General features: G+C 42.6%; 1 protein-coding gene across 2 annotated transcripts; it reads left to right on the top strand.

Moving 5' to 3' along the window:
• The first annotated feature begins 945 nt into the window (after window positions 1-945).
• On the top strand, window positions 946-18,162 carry LOC134615105 (GRIP1-associated protein 1-like). Of its 2 annotated transcripts, none has more exons than XM_063459517.1 (10): window positions 946-1,115; window positions 3,658-3,799; window positions 3,881-4,011; window positions 4,438-4,584; window positions 5,552-5,651; window positions 7,740-7,897; window positions 8,561-8,662; window positions 14,265-14,351; window positions 16,996-17,114; window positions 17,918-18,162. In XM_063459517.1, exons 2-10 carry the CDS (start codon window positions 3,712-3,714, stop codon window positions 17,976-17,978), a joined length of 993 nt encoding a protein of 330 aa, XP_063315587.1. In that variant the 5' UTR covers window positions 946-1,115; window positions 3,658-3,711; the 3' UTR covers window positions 17,979-18,162. The 2 variants fall into 2 exon arrangements, with proteins under 2 accessions (XP_063315587.1, XP_063315586.1); XM_063459516.1 differs by lacking the exon at window positions 946-1,115 and adding an exon at window positions 2,028-2,662.
• The last annotated feature ends 304 nt before the right edge of the window (window positions 18,163-18,466 follow it).

The following is an 18,466-nucleotide window of genomic DNA, read 5'->3' as shown; positions in this document are numbered from 1 at the left end:
AGGGAGACATTCCCTGTGTCATTTAACCCTTTCTCTATTACAGGGAGACATCCCCTGTGTCTCTGTTACAGGGAGACCACCACCCCCCCTGTGTCATTTAACCCTTTCTCTATTACAGGGAGACACCCCCTGTGTCATTTAACCCTTTCTCTATTACAGGGAGACCCCCCTGTGTCATGTAACCCTTTCTCTATTACAGGGAGACCCCCCCCCTGTGTCATTTAACCCTTTCTCTATTACAGGGAGACATTCCCTGTGTCATTTAACCCTTTCTCTATTACAGGGAGACATCCCATGTGTCATTTAACCCTTTCCTATTACAGGGAGACATTCCCTGTGTCATTTTACCCTTTCTCTATTACAGGGAGACATTCCCTGTGTCATTTAACCCTTTCTCTATTACAGGGAGACATGCCCTGTGTCATTTAACCCTTTCTCTATTACAGGGAGACATGCCCTGTGTCATTTAACCCTTTCTCTATTACAGGGAGACATTCCCTGTGTCATTTAACCCTTTCTCTATTACAGGGAGACACCCCATGTGTCATTTAACCCTTTCCTTATTACAGGGAGACCCCCCCCCATTTAACCCTTTCTCTATTACAGGGAGACCCCCGCCCCCTAACCTGCCAGAATAACAGAACTCCTCTGTATAATTGAACCCCCTCTCTGCCATAGAGACCCCCTGTTAGCAGTAATTTACTATTTCAGGGCGAGAATAAGATGTTTATCACAACAAGCAGGACTACAACTCCCATGATGCTTTGTCACCATTTGCAGCAGTCGCTCTGCCATAAAGTGAGTGCCTATCGGTTACAGCCAGAGCAGGGTTCGGCCAGCCAGGGATTGTGGGAGTTGTAGTTCTGTAACACAGGCCGTGCTGCAGTAAGGCGCTGCCCCCCGCAGGCTGGGATTGGTACCACATGACCATCCCAATTGGGTCACACGCCCAGAGCATGATGGGAGATTGCGGCCGCCATCTTGCTACACCCACAGAGCGCTGGAGGGCGCTTAGTTCTGACGTCATTGAGTTGTCATGGTGTCCAAGTAACGTTGTAGTAAAGAGACTAGAATGACAGGGGGACAGAAACTTAGCAAAAGCCGCCGCCCAACCGGTACCGACACAGAGGACTGAGACCCCCATATAAACTAACTGCACTGCGCCAGACAGACAGATATCCCCAGAGACAGATATCCCCAGAGACAGACATCCCCAGAGACAGACATCCCCAGAGACAGACATCCCCAGAGACAGACATCCCCAGAGACAGCTAGACAGACATCCCCAGAGACAGACAGACAGACATCCCCAGAGACAGACAGACATCCTCAGAGACAGACAGACATCCTCAGAGACAGACAGACATCCACAGAGACAGACATCACTAGAGACAGATAGACATCTCCAGAGACAGACATCACTAGAGACAGATAGACAGACATCCCCAGAGACAAACAGACATCCACAGAGACAGACTTCTCCAGAGACAGACATCCCCAGAGACAGACATCCCCAGAGACAGACATCCCCAGAGACAGCTAGACAGACATCCCCAGAGACAGACAGACAGACATCCCCAGAGACAGACATCCATCCACAGAGACAGACATCACTAGAGACAGATAGACATCTCCAGAGACAGACATCACTAGAGACAGATAGACAGACATCCCCAGAGACAAACAGACATCCACAGAGATAGACTTCTCCAGAGACAGACAGACATACCCAGAGAGAGACAGACTGACATCCCCAGAGACAGACTGACATCCCCAGAGACAGACTGACATCCCCAGAGACAGACTGACATCCCCAGAGACAGACTGACATCCCCAGAGACAGACATCCCCAGAGACAGCTAGACAGACATCCCCAGAGACAGCTAGACAGACATCCCCAGAGACAGACAGACAGACATCCCCAGAGACAGACAGACATCCCCAGAGACAGACAGACAGACATCCCCAGAGACAGACAGACAGACAGACATCCCCAGAGACAGACTGACAGACCTCCCCAGAGACATACAGACATCATCAGAGACTGACAGGCAGACAGACTGACATACATCCCCAGAGACAGACTGACACATATCCAGACAGACATACAGATATCCCCAGAGACAGACAGACTGATATTCTCAGAAACAGACAAGTATTACCTCAGGCTGAGTAATATATCAGCAGACGGTTGAGATTGTTGTCTGTCTCTGGGGAGACTGATATATACCCAAAGTAGAAATCGTCCCAGAAAGAGAGAGATTAAAGCATACCCAGTTGTGTCTCATCACATTGGAGCGAAAGAGATCCTGGTATATCCCTAGGGGCAGAAACTGGTAGATTCCTAGGGGCAGTCAAAGATAGTATATTCACAAGGACTGAAATGCAATAGTCAGTGAAACTACTGTCTGTCTAAATATAACAGACACTTGTAAACCTCCGAGAGCAGATTCTAGTGTATGCCTGATGACAGACAGGTTTGGAGAGCCCAATAAGACCTCTTTGTAGATATTAAAATAAACAAACTGATACCATAAAACAATAAAGACAGTCACTTAAATCCCATTGACGATGGACAGATAAACATATACCGAAAGTTTTTACGAGACAGATAAATCTCCCTGGAAGGTCCAAGGAGGTCAGAGATAGAGCTTGGGCTATGGTAAGCATCAGAATCAGCCCTTTTATTTAATGATTACATCTGATGGCTGGCAAGGGTTCTACGGTCAGAGCAAAGCATTTAAACCATCTTTCCTGGCAATGCCTTTTAACAAATCCATGAAGAAATCTTGCCCAGAATGGCCATCGTAGCCCTTTCCAGACGCTTGCCATTCTTTCCAGACGCTTGCCATTCTTTCCAGACGCTTGCCATTCTTACCAGACGCTTGCCATTCTTTCCAGATTGTCTCTAATTAGCCAGACTTTAATGGTTTGTCCAGAGATAGTCCTGATGAGGAATTCAAGGCTGTTTAAAAAGATCTGGCCTCACTTTCTTGCTTTGGTATTTATTCATGTTTTCTACACTATACTTCTCCATTTCACAGTTATATTTTATAAAAATATTGACTTTACACAGGTGAGTTGCACATATCCCACAAGGTACACACTCTGTTGGTGGAACAAAGGTAACGAGTTTTGGAGTACACAATCACAGTTACTTGATACTTTACTCAATGCCGGAGTTATTCACTAAAGGGGACGTTGTCAGGAATTCCGTTTTAACATTAAGGCCATTAAGTGGCCAAATTGAAAAGATTCTCCAAGTCAGTATGTTTCGTTTCAGCTATTTTTGTCAGATTTAAAATTCACTTTGTATTGACCTTAATTTCCAGACAATTCCCACTTTAGTGATTAACCCTGTATGTTTGCAATATTCTCAAATTCCGTCACACGACTGATGTCCACGTATAATGGAAACTGCCCCACGACCGTCACTGATACAGCCTTTTAATGAGTAAATCTCAGCCCACACGACCTGCTGGCCACCATTAACTTCACAGTCAAATCAAGGCGTTCATAGAACACACATTCATTACCCAACAAATACACATCCTCCGTCCAGAGACACAGTGCCTGTATGATCATTCAAACACCTCTCCCTTCATGTCTTTATCTCTGATCTCTCCCAATTGTGAATTATTTTTATTTATTGTTTAGGATCGCAGCAAGTGTGAGAGATGTACAAAGAAATCACATGGTGGTACGGTTTGTATGGAACATCCTCCGTCTTCCTGTGTGCGAGGCAGCATACGCCAAGGTGGAAGTGAAAGGAATGGACATTCCAGATCAGCCAACACAGGTGAGGAGGAAGGGAGAGATGTGTAGGGTACACCTGTGACCCATGCTGAACATCATATAAAATCTGTATCTGCGTTTTTAGTTGTGTTCCCAGCAGCCCGACCCAGTGAATTGCGCAGAGCAGCAACACAGGTACAACACCAAACACGTTCCCGAAATCTGGGTAAGAAGAAGGATGTGGATAGCAGCCGGATACAGCACTACATTCCTCACGTATGTGTTCGGCTATACTATCTTCAATGAGATTACCGGGGATGTCTAATGTTTAATATCCAGTGCTAGATCTTTGTATTCACTGCTATAGGTGTATGTCAGACAGCACTAACGTGTTAATTATCAGGAATTAAAGGGAATTCAAATTGTGGGAAAAAACAGCCGAAATCTAAATATAGCAGCTTGGAGTTTACCAGCTCGATTATTGCGGGACAAAACATGAAATTCACTATAACTTCCTGACAATGTACGCGTTAGTGAATAACCATGTGAGCATGTCCAGTGTATCCAGTGCTAAAGCAGTATATTACACTGTATCCGGTGCTGAAACAGTATATCGCAATATACTGTATTACAGTGTATACAGTGCTGAGGCAGTATATTGCAGTGTTTTTACAGAGAGAGAATAATACGATCCATTTGTAGCGTGGTGTGGACTCCCCGGCCTACATGAATGCTGTCCGTCGGAATTTGGAGGAGAAAAATGCCAATCTTATGAAAACAATCATTGAGGATGAGAAGAGGTCCCTGGAGAGTGCCACTGAGCTACTGCAGCAGTACAACAAAACAGAGGTAAATCTACTGATAGCAGCAAACAATGGGTTAAATAAACCATGAAAGTGGGTCGAGAAACTGAGATTATATTGGAGAGGCAGGTGGGTAATGGACATTGGGAAGGTAGGTACCTCCAGGGTAGTCATTGGACAGTGGGAATGTTTGCCAATACTTGGAAAGGGGTAAGAGTACAGCAGAGAGGTCACGGGCAGGGTAAATGTGTGTCAGGAAGGTGAGTGAATGGTATGAATATATTTACAAAAGGGAAAACAGTGAGGTTAATGTGCCCCAGAAGGATGGGGTGAACGGACAGGGTGAAGGGTGGGCCAAGGCGAATGGACAGGGTGAGGGATGGGGCGAACGGACAGGGTGAAGGGTGGGCCAAGGCGAATGGACAGGGTGAGGGATGGGGCGAACGGACAGGGTGAGGGATGGGGCGAACGGACAGAACAAGGGATGGGGCGAACGGACAGGACAAGGGATGGGGGGAACGTACAGGGTGAGGGATGAGGCGAACGGACAGGACAAGGGATGGGGGGAACGTACAGGGTGAGGGATGGGGCGAACGGACAGGACAAGGGATGGGGGAACGTACATGGTGAGGGATGGGGCGAACGGACAGGACAAGGGATAGGGGGAACGTACAGGGTGAGGGATGGGGCGAACGGACAGGACAAGGGATGGAGGTAACGTACAGGGTGAGGGATGGGGCGAACGGACAGGGTGAGGGATGGGGAGAACGGACAGGGTGAGGGATGGGGCGAACGGACAGGGCGAGGGATGGGGCGAACGGACAGGGCGAGGGATGGGGTCAGGTTAAATTGTGATAGTACTAGATGTTCTAGAGGTGCATTGTGTATGTCTTGATGTGATGTACTCGAAGTGCATTGTGTATGTCTTGATGTGATGTACTCGAAGTGCATTGTGTATGTCTTGGTGTGATGTCCTAGAGGTGCAATAGACCTGACTCCCTCTATTTGTTCAGCATAATATGGCGGCACTGAAGTCATGGTCAGAGCGTCAGTTGAGAGAAGCACAGCAAGACCTGGAGGAAACCAGAATGAAGGGGGAGCAGCGTTTGAAGGGTGAGGATCCCAAACCAAGCTTTCAAGGTTCCTTCATGGAGAAAATAGTACTTTAACCATAGAAACATAGAATGTGACGGCAGATAAGAACCATTCGGCCCATCTAGTCTGCCCAATTTTCTAAATACTTTCATTAGTCCCTGGCCTTATCTTATAGCTTATAGATAGCCTAATGCCTATCCCACGCATGCTTAAAGGACCACTATAGGCACCCAGACCACTTCAGCTCAATGAAGTGGTCTGGGTGCCAAGTCCCTCTAGTTTTACCAAGCAGCTGAACACATAGCAGTTTCAGAGAAACTGCTATGTTTACACTGAGGGTTAATCTAGCCTCTAGTGGCTGTCTCACTGACAGCCACTAGAGGCGCTTCCGCGATTCTCACTGTGAATATCACTGTGAGAAGATGCTGGACGTCCATAGGAAAGCATTGAGTAATGCTTTCATATGGGCAGTTTGAATGCGCGTGCAGCTCTTGCATTCAGAGCTGACGTCGGCAGAGGGAGGAGAGTTCCCCAGCGCTGAGGGAGCCTGGCTCTGGAGAAAGGTAAGTGGCTAAAGGGGTTTTAACCCCTTCAGCCCAGAGGGAGGGGGACCCTGAGGGTGGGGATGACCTGATGACCCTATAGTGCCAGGAAAAATCGTTTGTTTTCCTAGCACTATAGTGGTCCTTTAACCCCTTAAGGACACATGACGTGTGACATGTCATGATTCCCTTTTATTCCAGAAGTTTGGTCCTTAAGAGCTTAAGTCATCAGAAATAATCACCCCTTAATCCCTTTCCTCAGATGTTGAGGTTAGGACTCTATCAAATATTCTGTACTCTGCCCTTGGGTTTTTACGTCCAAGATGCATTATCTTGCACTTATCCACATTAAATGTCAGTTGCCTTAACTCTGACCATTTTTCTAGTTTACCTAAATCATTTGCCATTTGGCTTATCCCTCCTGGAACATCAACCCTGTTACATATCTTAGTATCATCAGCAAAAAGACATATGGTCTTTCAGGTGTCTATCTTATCAGCAATTACATTTTATATCATCTTAAACAGGGCAAAGCACACATTGTCCATTCATTACTGTGTTGGAAAACATAAGTGGGGTGTATTCAGTAATCATCAATTTGTAGTGTATTAAAAAAAAAAAAAAATTACAAAATTTAGAATCAATCATTAAAAATGTGACTATAGTGGTTTTTAGCTTCATTGCTGTGGCCATTAAAGTGTAAGCTCTCCTGCCACGTCAAGGCAAAATCTCTAATGAGACAGAAACGGCCAGGGTTAACCTTGTGAACTCCTACAAACTAATTAACCCTTAAAGCAGCTCTGTCACCTTATACTGACTTTGCTTCAATCTATTCCTTTTCTCTTCTTCACTCCGAATCTGTTTTAAGCAGCGGGCTTTATGCACATATGTGGCCACAGTGTATAGGTAAACATGATCCTCGATTTTTGTGATATTTTAAAAAAAAAAAAAGTATGGTATGAGCTCTGCATATTCTGGGCTTATCACAGTAGCATGTGAACTATGCTGCCACCTAGTGAGCACTCATGGACATAGCCCCATAGATTGATGCTCCGGTACAATTACATTTTGAAGGTACAGACTGTTTTATATCTGTTTATTAATTCTCTATTATTATTTACCTTTCATGTCAATGGGGAATTCAAACTTGATGCATGTGTGAGAAATAACAAAAAAACACACTGTTAATGCTGTTGTATCAGAGAGCCATGTAAATCTGCACGAGACACCTTGATCCTGCCTTTTCATGGGACAGCTAAGATGTAATTTGTAGTTTTATTAATATATTTATTTTTACAGATCAGAGCAATAGACAAAATATCATGAAACAAGTGGAAAAACAAAAGAATTTTAGTAGATTGGATAATCATATTGTTCAAATGGTTTAATCCATTTAATGCCAGGGTTGGCCAAAGGTTGGACTCCTGGTGTTGTAGAACGTCAAATCCCATGATGCTTTGGGTGTCTTAAGGCTGGTAACACATTCAGAGCTTTAGCTTTACAACACGTGGATGAGGTATACTATACCCCGAGGATAACCCATTGCTCTGTTTATAACTGTCAGAACTACAGAATCAAGTGGAAGCCTGCGACAAGAAGCTGAGAGATGCTCAAAAAGACTTGCAACAGTTGCGAGATTACCGAGATAGGGATCGTTCGGTTAAAGCGCTGGAGATTGCAGACCTTCAGAGACAGCTCAAGTCGCTTAGTGACGCCTACCAGGTGTGTTGAGTAGTGTGTTTGATCTGAGTGTGACTGGCAAGGTGTGTGATATCCACGGAGTCAGGGTGTTTTCAACCCCTCTTTCTAGTCCTTAATATGACTCTATATCTTTCGTACGGCCACTCTGTCTTCTTCATTCCTAATCCTTCTCCTTAATTTTTTTATTTATGCCCTACTGTTTTGTTATTCTTTCCTGCACTTTGTTTCCCTTCTCACTCTTTCTGGTATCTCCCAACTTGTTTTTTTCTCTATCAACCATCCTTGTTCTTCATCTGACTTGTTATTTCTTGCATCCTGTACTGAATGCTTTCTAATACACTCATCATTTTCATTTTTGTTTCTACAATGTCTCGTTCTTTCTTGTTCCCTTGTCTCATTCTGCCCCCTCCACGGTCTCGTTATTTCTTGTTACCTCTCCTGTCTCATTCTTTTTTCTTCTCTTGACTTTTTTTGTTCCTTCTTGTTTTTGTCTACCTCTTCCTGTGTTCTTTCTCTCTTCACTGTTTTCCACAATTTCATTCTTTCCTCTCCGATATTCTGTTATCTACTGTTCTTCTGTCAGCCTCTGTTTCTTCCTTCTTATTTCTCTGTCGTCCTCTTTCATGCCTCCATTGTTTTGTTCTTTTTCCACTGTCTCACGGTTCTGTTTTTCATCTCTCTCAGGACAGAATCTCAGATGTAGAAGCTTTAGCTCAAACAGAGTTACAGAATGTTTCCAAAAAGCATGAAAATCGGATGGACGGCAGCCTCCAACGTATAGCGCAGGTATATTTTAGAATAATTCTTCTAATGTACATTAATGTATCCTGTTTTTCCCCCCTTTCTTTATGCCTCTTGTATTTGAATAATTTTGCTCTCCCGTGCCACTTGCCTTTATTTATATTTATTATCTTTACTTCCCTGTGCTGGATCTCAATACCTGGGTGCAGCCATTTTGTTTTCCTCTGCCCAAGATGTCTGCTATTTGCCCTAGGATTGATTTTACTGAGCATTGTGGGTAAATCTGATTGGCAACTTAAACAGAACCTGGCTTTAAACTCAATCCATTGTCAACTGAGGAAAAGTAGTCCCTACTTTTCTTTATGTATGTTATAAAAAATTAGAGCGCTCACATTCAGACAGTCGATTATATCAGGTTTATTTTTGTAGACAGAGATGCTTTAATCAGTGGTACAGTTCTATGTTTTGTGGATAAGCTGAACAAATCACTGAATGTGCAGTATTCAGGAGAACATGATGGGAGCGATTGGGCAAACTGCGGTATTCACATTATATCACCGAGTATAGTAAACAGTGTGAATGTGGAAGGCACAGAGTTTACAGTAGCATGGAGACAGTGCATGTAGGCCAGACTATGTTCATTTAACATTTAGTACCATGTAGTATTTACTGAAATAACCGAAGGAGGAATTATCACCCAAAGACAAAGCTGATGATTTGGAAAGGATAATATTACAACCCACCACTTGACAGTAAATTTAAGGCATATCTAAAATAGGGGGGTGAGCGGGGTTACATCTGGATTGCCTATTTATAATAGGAAATTATCCACAAATGTTGGAAGATCGAGTGTTAGATTGCCAATGGGAGCAAGGTATGTAACAGTATAATAAGTGGGTCCACAGATAAATCAAAAAGGAGAGGGGATAAAGGGCATCCTTGACACGCACCCCAGGACATCTGCCCTCCCCCATATTTTTGCTCGTTGGGAGTTATACAAGTTAGAAGTTAAAATGAAAAAGCGGATACCAAGGAAAACTATATTTTAGGACTACGAATCGATAACCAAGTCAAAGCCTTTGTGTGTGTCGAGGCTAAGAAGGAGGGGACTCGGGAGCTCTGGGCCAAAATTATTGCCACTATGGCCATTCTGATCCCTTGCATTGATGGTCTAGTATGAATAAAGCACAATTATTGAGGGTAGAGTATAGATAGTAAAATTAATTGTAATCGATTTTTAATGAGTTTTGTGCAAGCTTAATATAATGATTTATTAGTGTGGAATGGTCAAAAAAAAGTGGGATCTTTGTCCGGTTTCAGGATCTGGATTGTTCTGGCATCCGTCATATTAATTGATGATTGGTCATGGAGGTAAATTTAATTAAACAGGCTGGTAAACGGCTGTAGCATTATATGCTTTTTGCTTTACAAAACAGAAATGTGCTGGATTCCTGGAGATCAGAAGACCATCATTAATGCAAGGATTACTAAGTAAAAACATTAAGGGTAAAAAGTCAGAAACAAGAGACAAAGAATAACAACTCTAATCCCGAAATGTTAGAAAGTCTCACGCAGGAAATAGTTCTTGGTCCCTGGTGAGTGCGATTCTTGCGGAGGGGGCACTTCTGTGCTGAACTATGAGAGGCATGTATATAGCTTAACGACTGTCAAGTCTGTGCCTTAAGCTGCGTTCTTAACTAACGTAAATCTTCCAGCAGCAATCCAAAAAAGGAGGCAGAGATCTGACCCAATTGGTCCCTGAACTTTGATGCTGTTTCTAATCTACAACCAGAAGCCAGGCTTTAGCAATGCAGAAAGCTTTAAATTAGTGCTGAATCAGACGATGTTCCTAGAGTTAACGTGGGTCTGTTTCGTTTCACCTGATACAATTTATTTTTATTTTTTTTATTTCAAACAGTAAAGTAGGGATAATCAATTTTTTTATATAGATGATTAGCAAGGTTTTCACTAAACAGGGGATTATAAGGAATTGAAATAGCAAAGTTTTGCCCAAATTAAAGGTGGAAAATAGCTGATTTTAAACATTTCTCTAAGTTGGCAATTTTGACCTTTTGTTTCCAGATCCTTGTCATTTCCTTGTAACCTCCCTGATAACTGTAACTAATGAAAAACCTCCTTGATTTTTTTATTTTCATACATTTAGACCAACCCTCTGACAGCTGTTTCTAGAAAAGCATACGAGAGGCATTTAACGCAAATTAATTTACTCTGGTACAATGAAATTCTGTTGGTGCTTAAAGGACAACTGTAGCCTCAAAATAATATTTTAAGATAATAATACTTTCATCTAGTGTTTAATAGAATTTTTTTTTAGAATATGTTAAAAAAAAAAAAAAAACATTTTTAACCCCTTAAGGACACAAGACATGTGTGACATGTCATGATTCCCTTTTATTCCAGAAGTTTGGTCCTTAAGGGGTTAATTGAGGAAAAACTCATCCCTGCCATTAGTATATGAGAGGATCCTTCAGCCATAGATATGCACCTCGGGGTCAGACAGTGTTTAAACAGTCAGTTAGTCTCTATGGTCGTTCGAGCTTCACTCCCTGCACAGAAACAGGAAATACCGTAGAGATGTCAGTTTTCAAACACTGTCTGACCCAAGGTGTATGTATATGGCTGAAGGATACACTAAAGGTAGGGATAAGTTGCATATACTTAATTAAAAAAAACAAAAAAAAAACTTGATTGAATAATAATTATGTTAAATAATTGTGTCGACAGATGTCCTTTAAATTTAACTATGACAACCCAGATAATTTGCAATATAGATGACTCTGTTTTTATCAGTCCCCAATATAGAGGGGTCTTTACGTCTTCCTGATTTCGTGTGTGAAAATCCTAGACACTGTAAATTTTACAATATATGATTTTGATAATCTGGATAATTGACTGGGCAGAAAAAAAAAAAGAAAAATCTGAAGAAAAAAAAATATGCAAACAGATTTTACAAATGGTAATTGGTAGATATGTCAGAAACGTTTAAACCCTGAATTGTTCTGAACTGGAGTCTGAATAGAGTCTCATATAGCCAAGCTGTGACCATGGGTAAGTTAGAGATTTGGTTACAATGTGGTATTTTTTAATTCTGTTTTGAATTCACTGCTATTGTTTTTGAAGTATATACCATGGCCGGACTGGGAACTAAAAGCAGCCCTGGAAAACTATTATTTACCAGCCCAATAATGTGTCGCGCCAGCATAGTGTGCTAATAAAGAGCTAGAAAAGATAACCTAGAATTCAAAATGATTACTCCAACGGGAAAAAAGCACTCATAGGCTTCAATATAAACAAAAGTGCAGATTTATTGTAAGCAGACGTGCCTTTGCATGTAATCAATGTTTCAATCCAACTACCTTCACATATTAAGGAAAGCTTGGTAATGGGACTGAAATGGTGAATGTATGTAGGGCACAACTGTAAAAAATGACGGTATCTTGTTTATTTTGAAGTCCTGTGGGTGCGCTCTTCACTTTAAATATGTTATTGTGCTGGAGTATGCACCTAGCAACAAGACTGGGCCAATACGTGCTCATTATATATATATATATATATATATATATATATATTAATGACATTCTCTGTGTATTATGCATATATAGATGCATAACGTGGCCGGCCCCCTCAGAGTGTGCCACCGGACCGGCCACCTTCTGGCACCTACATGCGCAGCCCCCAGATGCTGCAGCCCACCAGTGTATCCCGGTTTGCCAGTACTACATTGCAGTGTTGAGCAGATAACAAAATTAAGGCTTATTTCCCTATAATTGAACATACCTTAATAGCTGCTCTTGCAAAAGAGGGGTAGCACATGCTCTTTAATTTATTCTCATTATCACTAGATTGCAGTGGATATTTATAAGTGATTTGCACGCTGGAACAGATGGAAATCATACTCAAAGTCAGTGCTCCTTAACCCTCTCCTCAACCCACACCTAACAGTCCAAGATTTAGGAATTACCCGGTTGGGTCTAAGGTGTTTTAAAAAAAAAAAAAAAAACTTAGACTCTAAGGTGTTTTTTTTCCTTCTTTTTCTAAACACCTTAGACCCAACGGGGTGTTCCCTAAATTCTGGAGAGGAGAGGGTTGAGGAGCACTGCTCTAAGTGAGGAATTGTTTCATAACTGTTGGGGAAAATAATATATATATATATATATATAATATTTTCCCCAACAATGGATACCTTTATATTTGAAATTATATCTCAATTTTTTGTTTGTAGATTATGTTTCCGCTACTCCCCCCTTTTCCTTTCTGTACCCCATGAACTAAAACTTTTCAATAAAATACCATTTGAAATGTGTTTTTAAAAACTAAGAATTATTACCTAAATGGAGAATTGTGAAGAATTGGATTATTCAAATGTAGGGTACAATATTCAAATTGGAAATTCAGCTTTGTTCCAATTTGGTGATTTGGGTCTACAAGTCCTTTCTCGATATATCCCAGTTAAGTGAATAGCTCTGAAAATCTGCTTTTAGGTCAGCAATGTTCTCATCAGCCCTGACACTGTCTATGTATCTTGAGGATCACGATCCACTAGGATTTTAGGGTTCCTCCAAGTAACGTGTAATATTCTGCAAAACAGTTTTAAATGTTTTCTGAAAATCTGGTGCATTTATCACCTTCATTACCATTTAGTTTCCCAATCTTGCTATGATACACTTTGAGGCAAAACTACTCAAACATCTGTAAGACTGCTTAATATCCCTAATGACCGTGCGTCCACTGTGGAAGAGTGCTATGGTAACGTCTGCCATAGGTACACGTCGGTTTATCGTACAATGGAAATGATGAGAAACCTCCAAGGCACACTCCAAACAACTAAAGCACTTTAGCTTGATTTTTGTGCAAAGTGTGTCCTCTTTTTTTCAGTTTACAAAAAGTGCAGATTTAAAAGGAACTGGGCACTTTTGTAGATTTATGAATTAACCGTATTACATTTTCCCTCCCCCTCCCCCCCCCGCCCCATGACTGTCAATCATACAACCGGTCCTGTTACTTCCTGGTTGATTTGCTCAGTGGAACTAAATTCAAGAGGCAGCAATTACTCAGAGCATCTGCCTTGCAAAGATTTCTCATTGAGCTGCATTGGGAAGTCTGTGATTGGACAGCCACAGAAAGTCTGGGCGGGGTTAGAAGGGGAGGGCTTGCAAAGGCTGCAGACAAGAGATCTGCAGGTTGTGCAAGCGGTTTTGAGATATACCCCCTATTAAATAATACATAAGTAAATGCATACACGTTTTAATTAGGGTATATCTGCTAAATTGTAAAAAAAAAAAAAAAATTAAAATAGAAAAATTTAAGTGCATTTCAGGTATGTAAGTGGTTGATACTTTTTGGATGATAGGACAAAAGAATGTGAGGGCATTCTGTATGTCAGTGATGGCTAACCTTGACACCATAAATTGTTTCTGGACTACATTTCCCATGATGCTCAGCTAACTTTTAGACTCTAAAAGCTAGCTGAGCATCATGGGAAATGTAGTCCAGAAACGATTTATGGTGTCAAGGTAAGCCATCACTGCTGTACGTTGTTCACGGTATTTCTTAGTGCTCTCTATATATACTTTGTATCACTTTAACAGCTGGTGCATGTTAACTTAAACAGTTTATCTTTATTTAGCATCAAATAGACACCCTACCACCCTCCATAAAACGAATGTATCTAGAAAACAAGAAGATGAAAAAGGACATTGCTGTACATGAGAAGGTCAGTCGAGTGTAGGGTATGTTTGTTTTTGTTTTTTTAGCTAGAGGGGTAACTTTCCATGCAGTAACCGGTCAAGCAGTAGTAGGGGTTGTTTCCAGTTCACTAAATGATCTGATGGGAGTAGCGGTAGCACAGACAGGAGTAGGGAAACTTTCCCGATACTAACCAGTCAGGCAGGAGTGACAATGAGATTCCATACACCAGGAGAGTAAACGGACATAGAACTAACTCTTTACATATTGTCAGAGGGGATTAAATTTACCACAAAGGAAAGTCAAACTTAATAGTAACTTTTCTAAGAATACCATTTGTTGGACACGTGCCCACAGATCAGACGGGAGTAACGAGTTCTCTACACACTAACCTATCAGATGGGAGTAAGAATAGCTCATCATACACTCACATATCTCAAGGGAGTAAGGATAGCTCTGTATATATCCATAGATCAGACGGAGTAAGGCTAGCTCTCCATACTACCTCAGATCAGACGGAGTAAGGCTAGCTCTCCATACAACCTCAGATCAGACGGAGTAAGGCTAGCTCTCCATACAATCTCAGATCAGACAGAGTAAGGCTAGCTCTCCATACAACCTCAGATCAGACGGAGTAAGGCTAGCTCTCCATACAACCTCAGATCAGACAGGAGTAAGGCTAGCTCTCCATACAACCTCAGATCAGACGGAGTAAGGCTAGCTCTCCATACAACCTCAGATCAGACGGAGTAAGGCTAGCTCTCCACACAACCTCAGATCAGACGGAGTAAGGCTAGCTCTCCATACAACCTCAGATCAGACGGAGTAAGGCTAGCTCTCCATACAACCTCAGATCAGACGGAGTAAGGCTAGCTCTCCACACAATCTCAGATCAGACGGAGTAAGGCTAGCTCTCCATACAACCTCAGATCAGACAGAGTAAGGCTAGCTCTCCACACAATCTCAGATCAGACGGAGTAAGGCTAGCTCTCCATACAACCTCAGATCGAACGAAGTAAGGCTAGCTCTCCATACAACCTCCGATCAGACGGAGTAAGGCTAGCTCTCCATACAACCTCAGATCAGACGGAGCAAGGCTAGCTCTCCATACAATCTCAGATCAGACGGAGTAAGGCTAGCTCTCCATACAACCTCCGATCAGACGGAGTAAGGCTAGCTCTCCATACAACCTCAGATCAGACGGAGTAAGGCTAGCTCTCCATACAACCTCCGATCAGACGGAGTAAGGCTAGCTCTCCATACAACCTCAGATCAGACGGAGTAAGGCTAGCTCTCCATACAACCTCAGATCAGACGAAGTAAGGCTAGCTCTCTATACAACCTCAGATTAGACGGAGTAAGGCTAGCTCTCCATACAACCTCAGATCAGACGGAGTAAAGCTAGCTCTCTATACAACCTCAGATTAGATGGAGTAAGGCTAGCTCTCCACACCATCTCAGATCAGACGGAGTAAGGCTAGCTCTCCATACTACCTCAGATCAGACGGAGTAAGGCTAGCTCTCCATACAACCTCAGATCAGACGGAGTAAGGCTAGCTCTCCATACAATCTCAGATCAGACAGAGTAAGGCTAGCTCTCCATACAACCTCAGATCAGACGGAGTAAGGCTAGCTCTCCATACAACCTCAGATCAGACAGGAGTAAGGCTAGCTCTCCATACAACCTCAGATCAGACGGAGTAAGGCTAGCTCTCCATACAACCTCAGATCAGACGGAGTAAGGCTAGCTCTCCACACAACCTCAGATCAGACGGAGTAAGGCTAGCTCTCCATACAACCTCAGATCAGACGGAGTAAGGCTAGCTCTCCATACAACCTCAGATCAGACGGAGTAAGGCTAGCTCTCCACACAATCTCAGATCAGACGGAGTAAGGCTAGCTCTCCATACAACCTCAGATCGAACGAAGTAAGGCTAGCTCTCCATACAACCTCCGATCAGACGGAGTAAGGCTAGCTCTCCATACAACCTCAGATCAGACGGAGCAAGGCTAGCTCTCCATACAATCTCAGATCAGACGGAGTAAGGCTAGCTCTCCATACAACCTCCGATCAGACGGAGTAAGGCTAGCTCTCCATACAACCTCAGATCAGACGGAGTAAGGCTAGCTCTCCATACAACCTCAGATCAGACGGAGTAAGGCTAGCTCTCCATACAACCTCAGATCAGACGGAGTAAGGCTAGCTCTCCATACAACCTCAGATCAGACGGAGTAAGGCTAGCTCTCCACACAATCTCAGATCAGACGGCGTAAGGCTAGCTCTCCATACAACCTCCGATCAAACGGAGTAAGGCTAGCTCTCCATACAACCTCCGATCAGACGGAGTAAGGCTAGCTCTCCATACAACCTCAGATCAGACGGAGTAAGGCTAGCTCTCCATACAACCTCAGATCAGACGAAGTAAGGCTAGCTCTCTATACAACCTCAGATTAGACGGAGTAAGGCTAGCTCTCCATACAACCTCAGATCAGACGGAGTAAAGCTAGCTCTCTATACAACCTCAGATTAGATGGAGTAAGGCTAGCTCTCCACACCATCTCAGATCAGACAGAGTAAGGCTAGCTCTCCATACAAGCGGTAGTGTTAATGCTGATCTGTGAATCCAGCTCTATAGAAGATCGCATTCTAGCTTGTAATTCTTTTTCTGCAGGCCATCACAGAGCTTGAAGACGAGATTGGACATTTACGAGTGACAAGGAATTCCCTGCAAAGATCAGCAAGAGAATTGATTGGGAAATGGTGCCGGGACCTCCTTCTCCATGAACCACGGTGCGTGTGTGCGGTCCCCAGGGTTGCACTTTCTGGACCTCATGGTACCGTTTTTCCAAGAAAATAAGACTGGGTCTTATATAAATTTTTGCTCCAAAAAACACCCTAGGGCTTATTTTCGGGGGATGTCTTAATTTTTGGGGGGTAAACGGTAGCAAGCATGTGCATGAATGCGGGGGAATTCCCCCGAACATAGACCAGTTCACTAGGGCATTGAATCCCGCAAATATGTTAGTTGAAAATTCCCAGAACATAGATTAGAAAACCAGCGACGATCTCAAATATTACTTATTTTCGGGGTAGGGCTTATATTCCAATCATCCCCTGAAAATAAGCTGGTGCTTATTTTTGGGGCATGTGATTTTTCAGTGAAAAGTGGTGGGTGGTTATTTGTTGACTTGTGTGCTGCATTCATGTGTGTACGACACATACACGTTTTAACCATGCAAGCACAGGTCTAAATATGTGCACATGTGTATGTAACAGAAGTGATCTAAATGTATTGTGTACAAACCAACGGTATGTATCTGTATGGGGATCTACATATGAGCATTAAAAAGACAACATTTTCTAGCACCCCTATTCATCCCAAAATTAAAAAGACAAGTAAAAACAAACCTTTTACGATGTAATTTCATACGAGCTAAGATGCACTAAAATTAATTTATTTATTTTTTGTGCTGTTTTTCCGGTTTGCTGTTGCACACCAACTCCTATCAGAATAGATTTTTCCTTACATATAAGCGTGTAGCAGGAGCCAAGTGCGTTCCTTTGTTTTAAAAGATGTTCTTCACTTTCATTAGATGTTCCCCCGAGGAAGATTTGATCTTTGACATCCCGGAGAATGAGGACCTCCCCATTTAGCACCTAACAGCTGGAAAAGAGACAGAAGTGCCATAGATTGCCCATTAAGTTTTCACTCCATGTTCTATGTGCCTCACTGTCCTCACCTTTACTTACTGTTGAATGTACTGCAGGTAACCCTATATTCCTTTTTATTGTACTTGCCTTTTCCTTATAAAAAATAAAGAGGATGAGGATTCGGCCATCTTGTCTCTTTGTGTTTGGCTAGGCACACAATGCCTGTTTGTATATACCTGGGAATGTGATCATGCCGTATGCTGTATGGACGGGGAAGATTAGTGTGCAAATGTAATGGCATTAGGCAAAATTCAAAGCAGGGTACCTTCTAGGCCAGTATATGTGCTTTAAATCAGGCTTCCCAAAACTCCAGATGTTGCTGAACTACAACTCATGATTCTCATCCTATCTATTTCATTCATAGTTGTGTGTGAATACCAATGTCTATTTGTGTGGAGGGCCGGTGTGTAAACGGAGTGGGTTTTTTTGTG

Source organism: Pelobates fuscus, chromosome 6, assembly GCF_036172605.1.
Source record: "Pelobates fuscus isolate aPelFus1 chromosome 6, aPelFus1.pri, whole genome shotgun sequence".
In the NCBI taxonomy this organism is placed as follows: domain Eukaryota; kingdom Metazoa; phylum Chordata; class Amphibia; order Anura; family Pelobatidae; genus Pelobates; species Pelobates fuscus.
This window is presented reverse-complemented; position numbering and strand designations above follow the sequence as displayed.

Coding starts and splice junctions, on each gene's coding strand:
- LOC134615105 (XM_063459516.1), top strand. Junction 3,800..3,880: donor TTCCAGATCAGCCAACACAG/GTGAGGAGGAAG, acceptor CTGCGTTTTTAG/TTGTGTTCCCAGCAGCCCGA. Junction 8,663..14,264: donor GCCTCCAACGTATAGCGCAG/GTATATTTTAGA, acceptor ATCTTTATTTAG/CATCAAATAGACACCCTACC.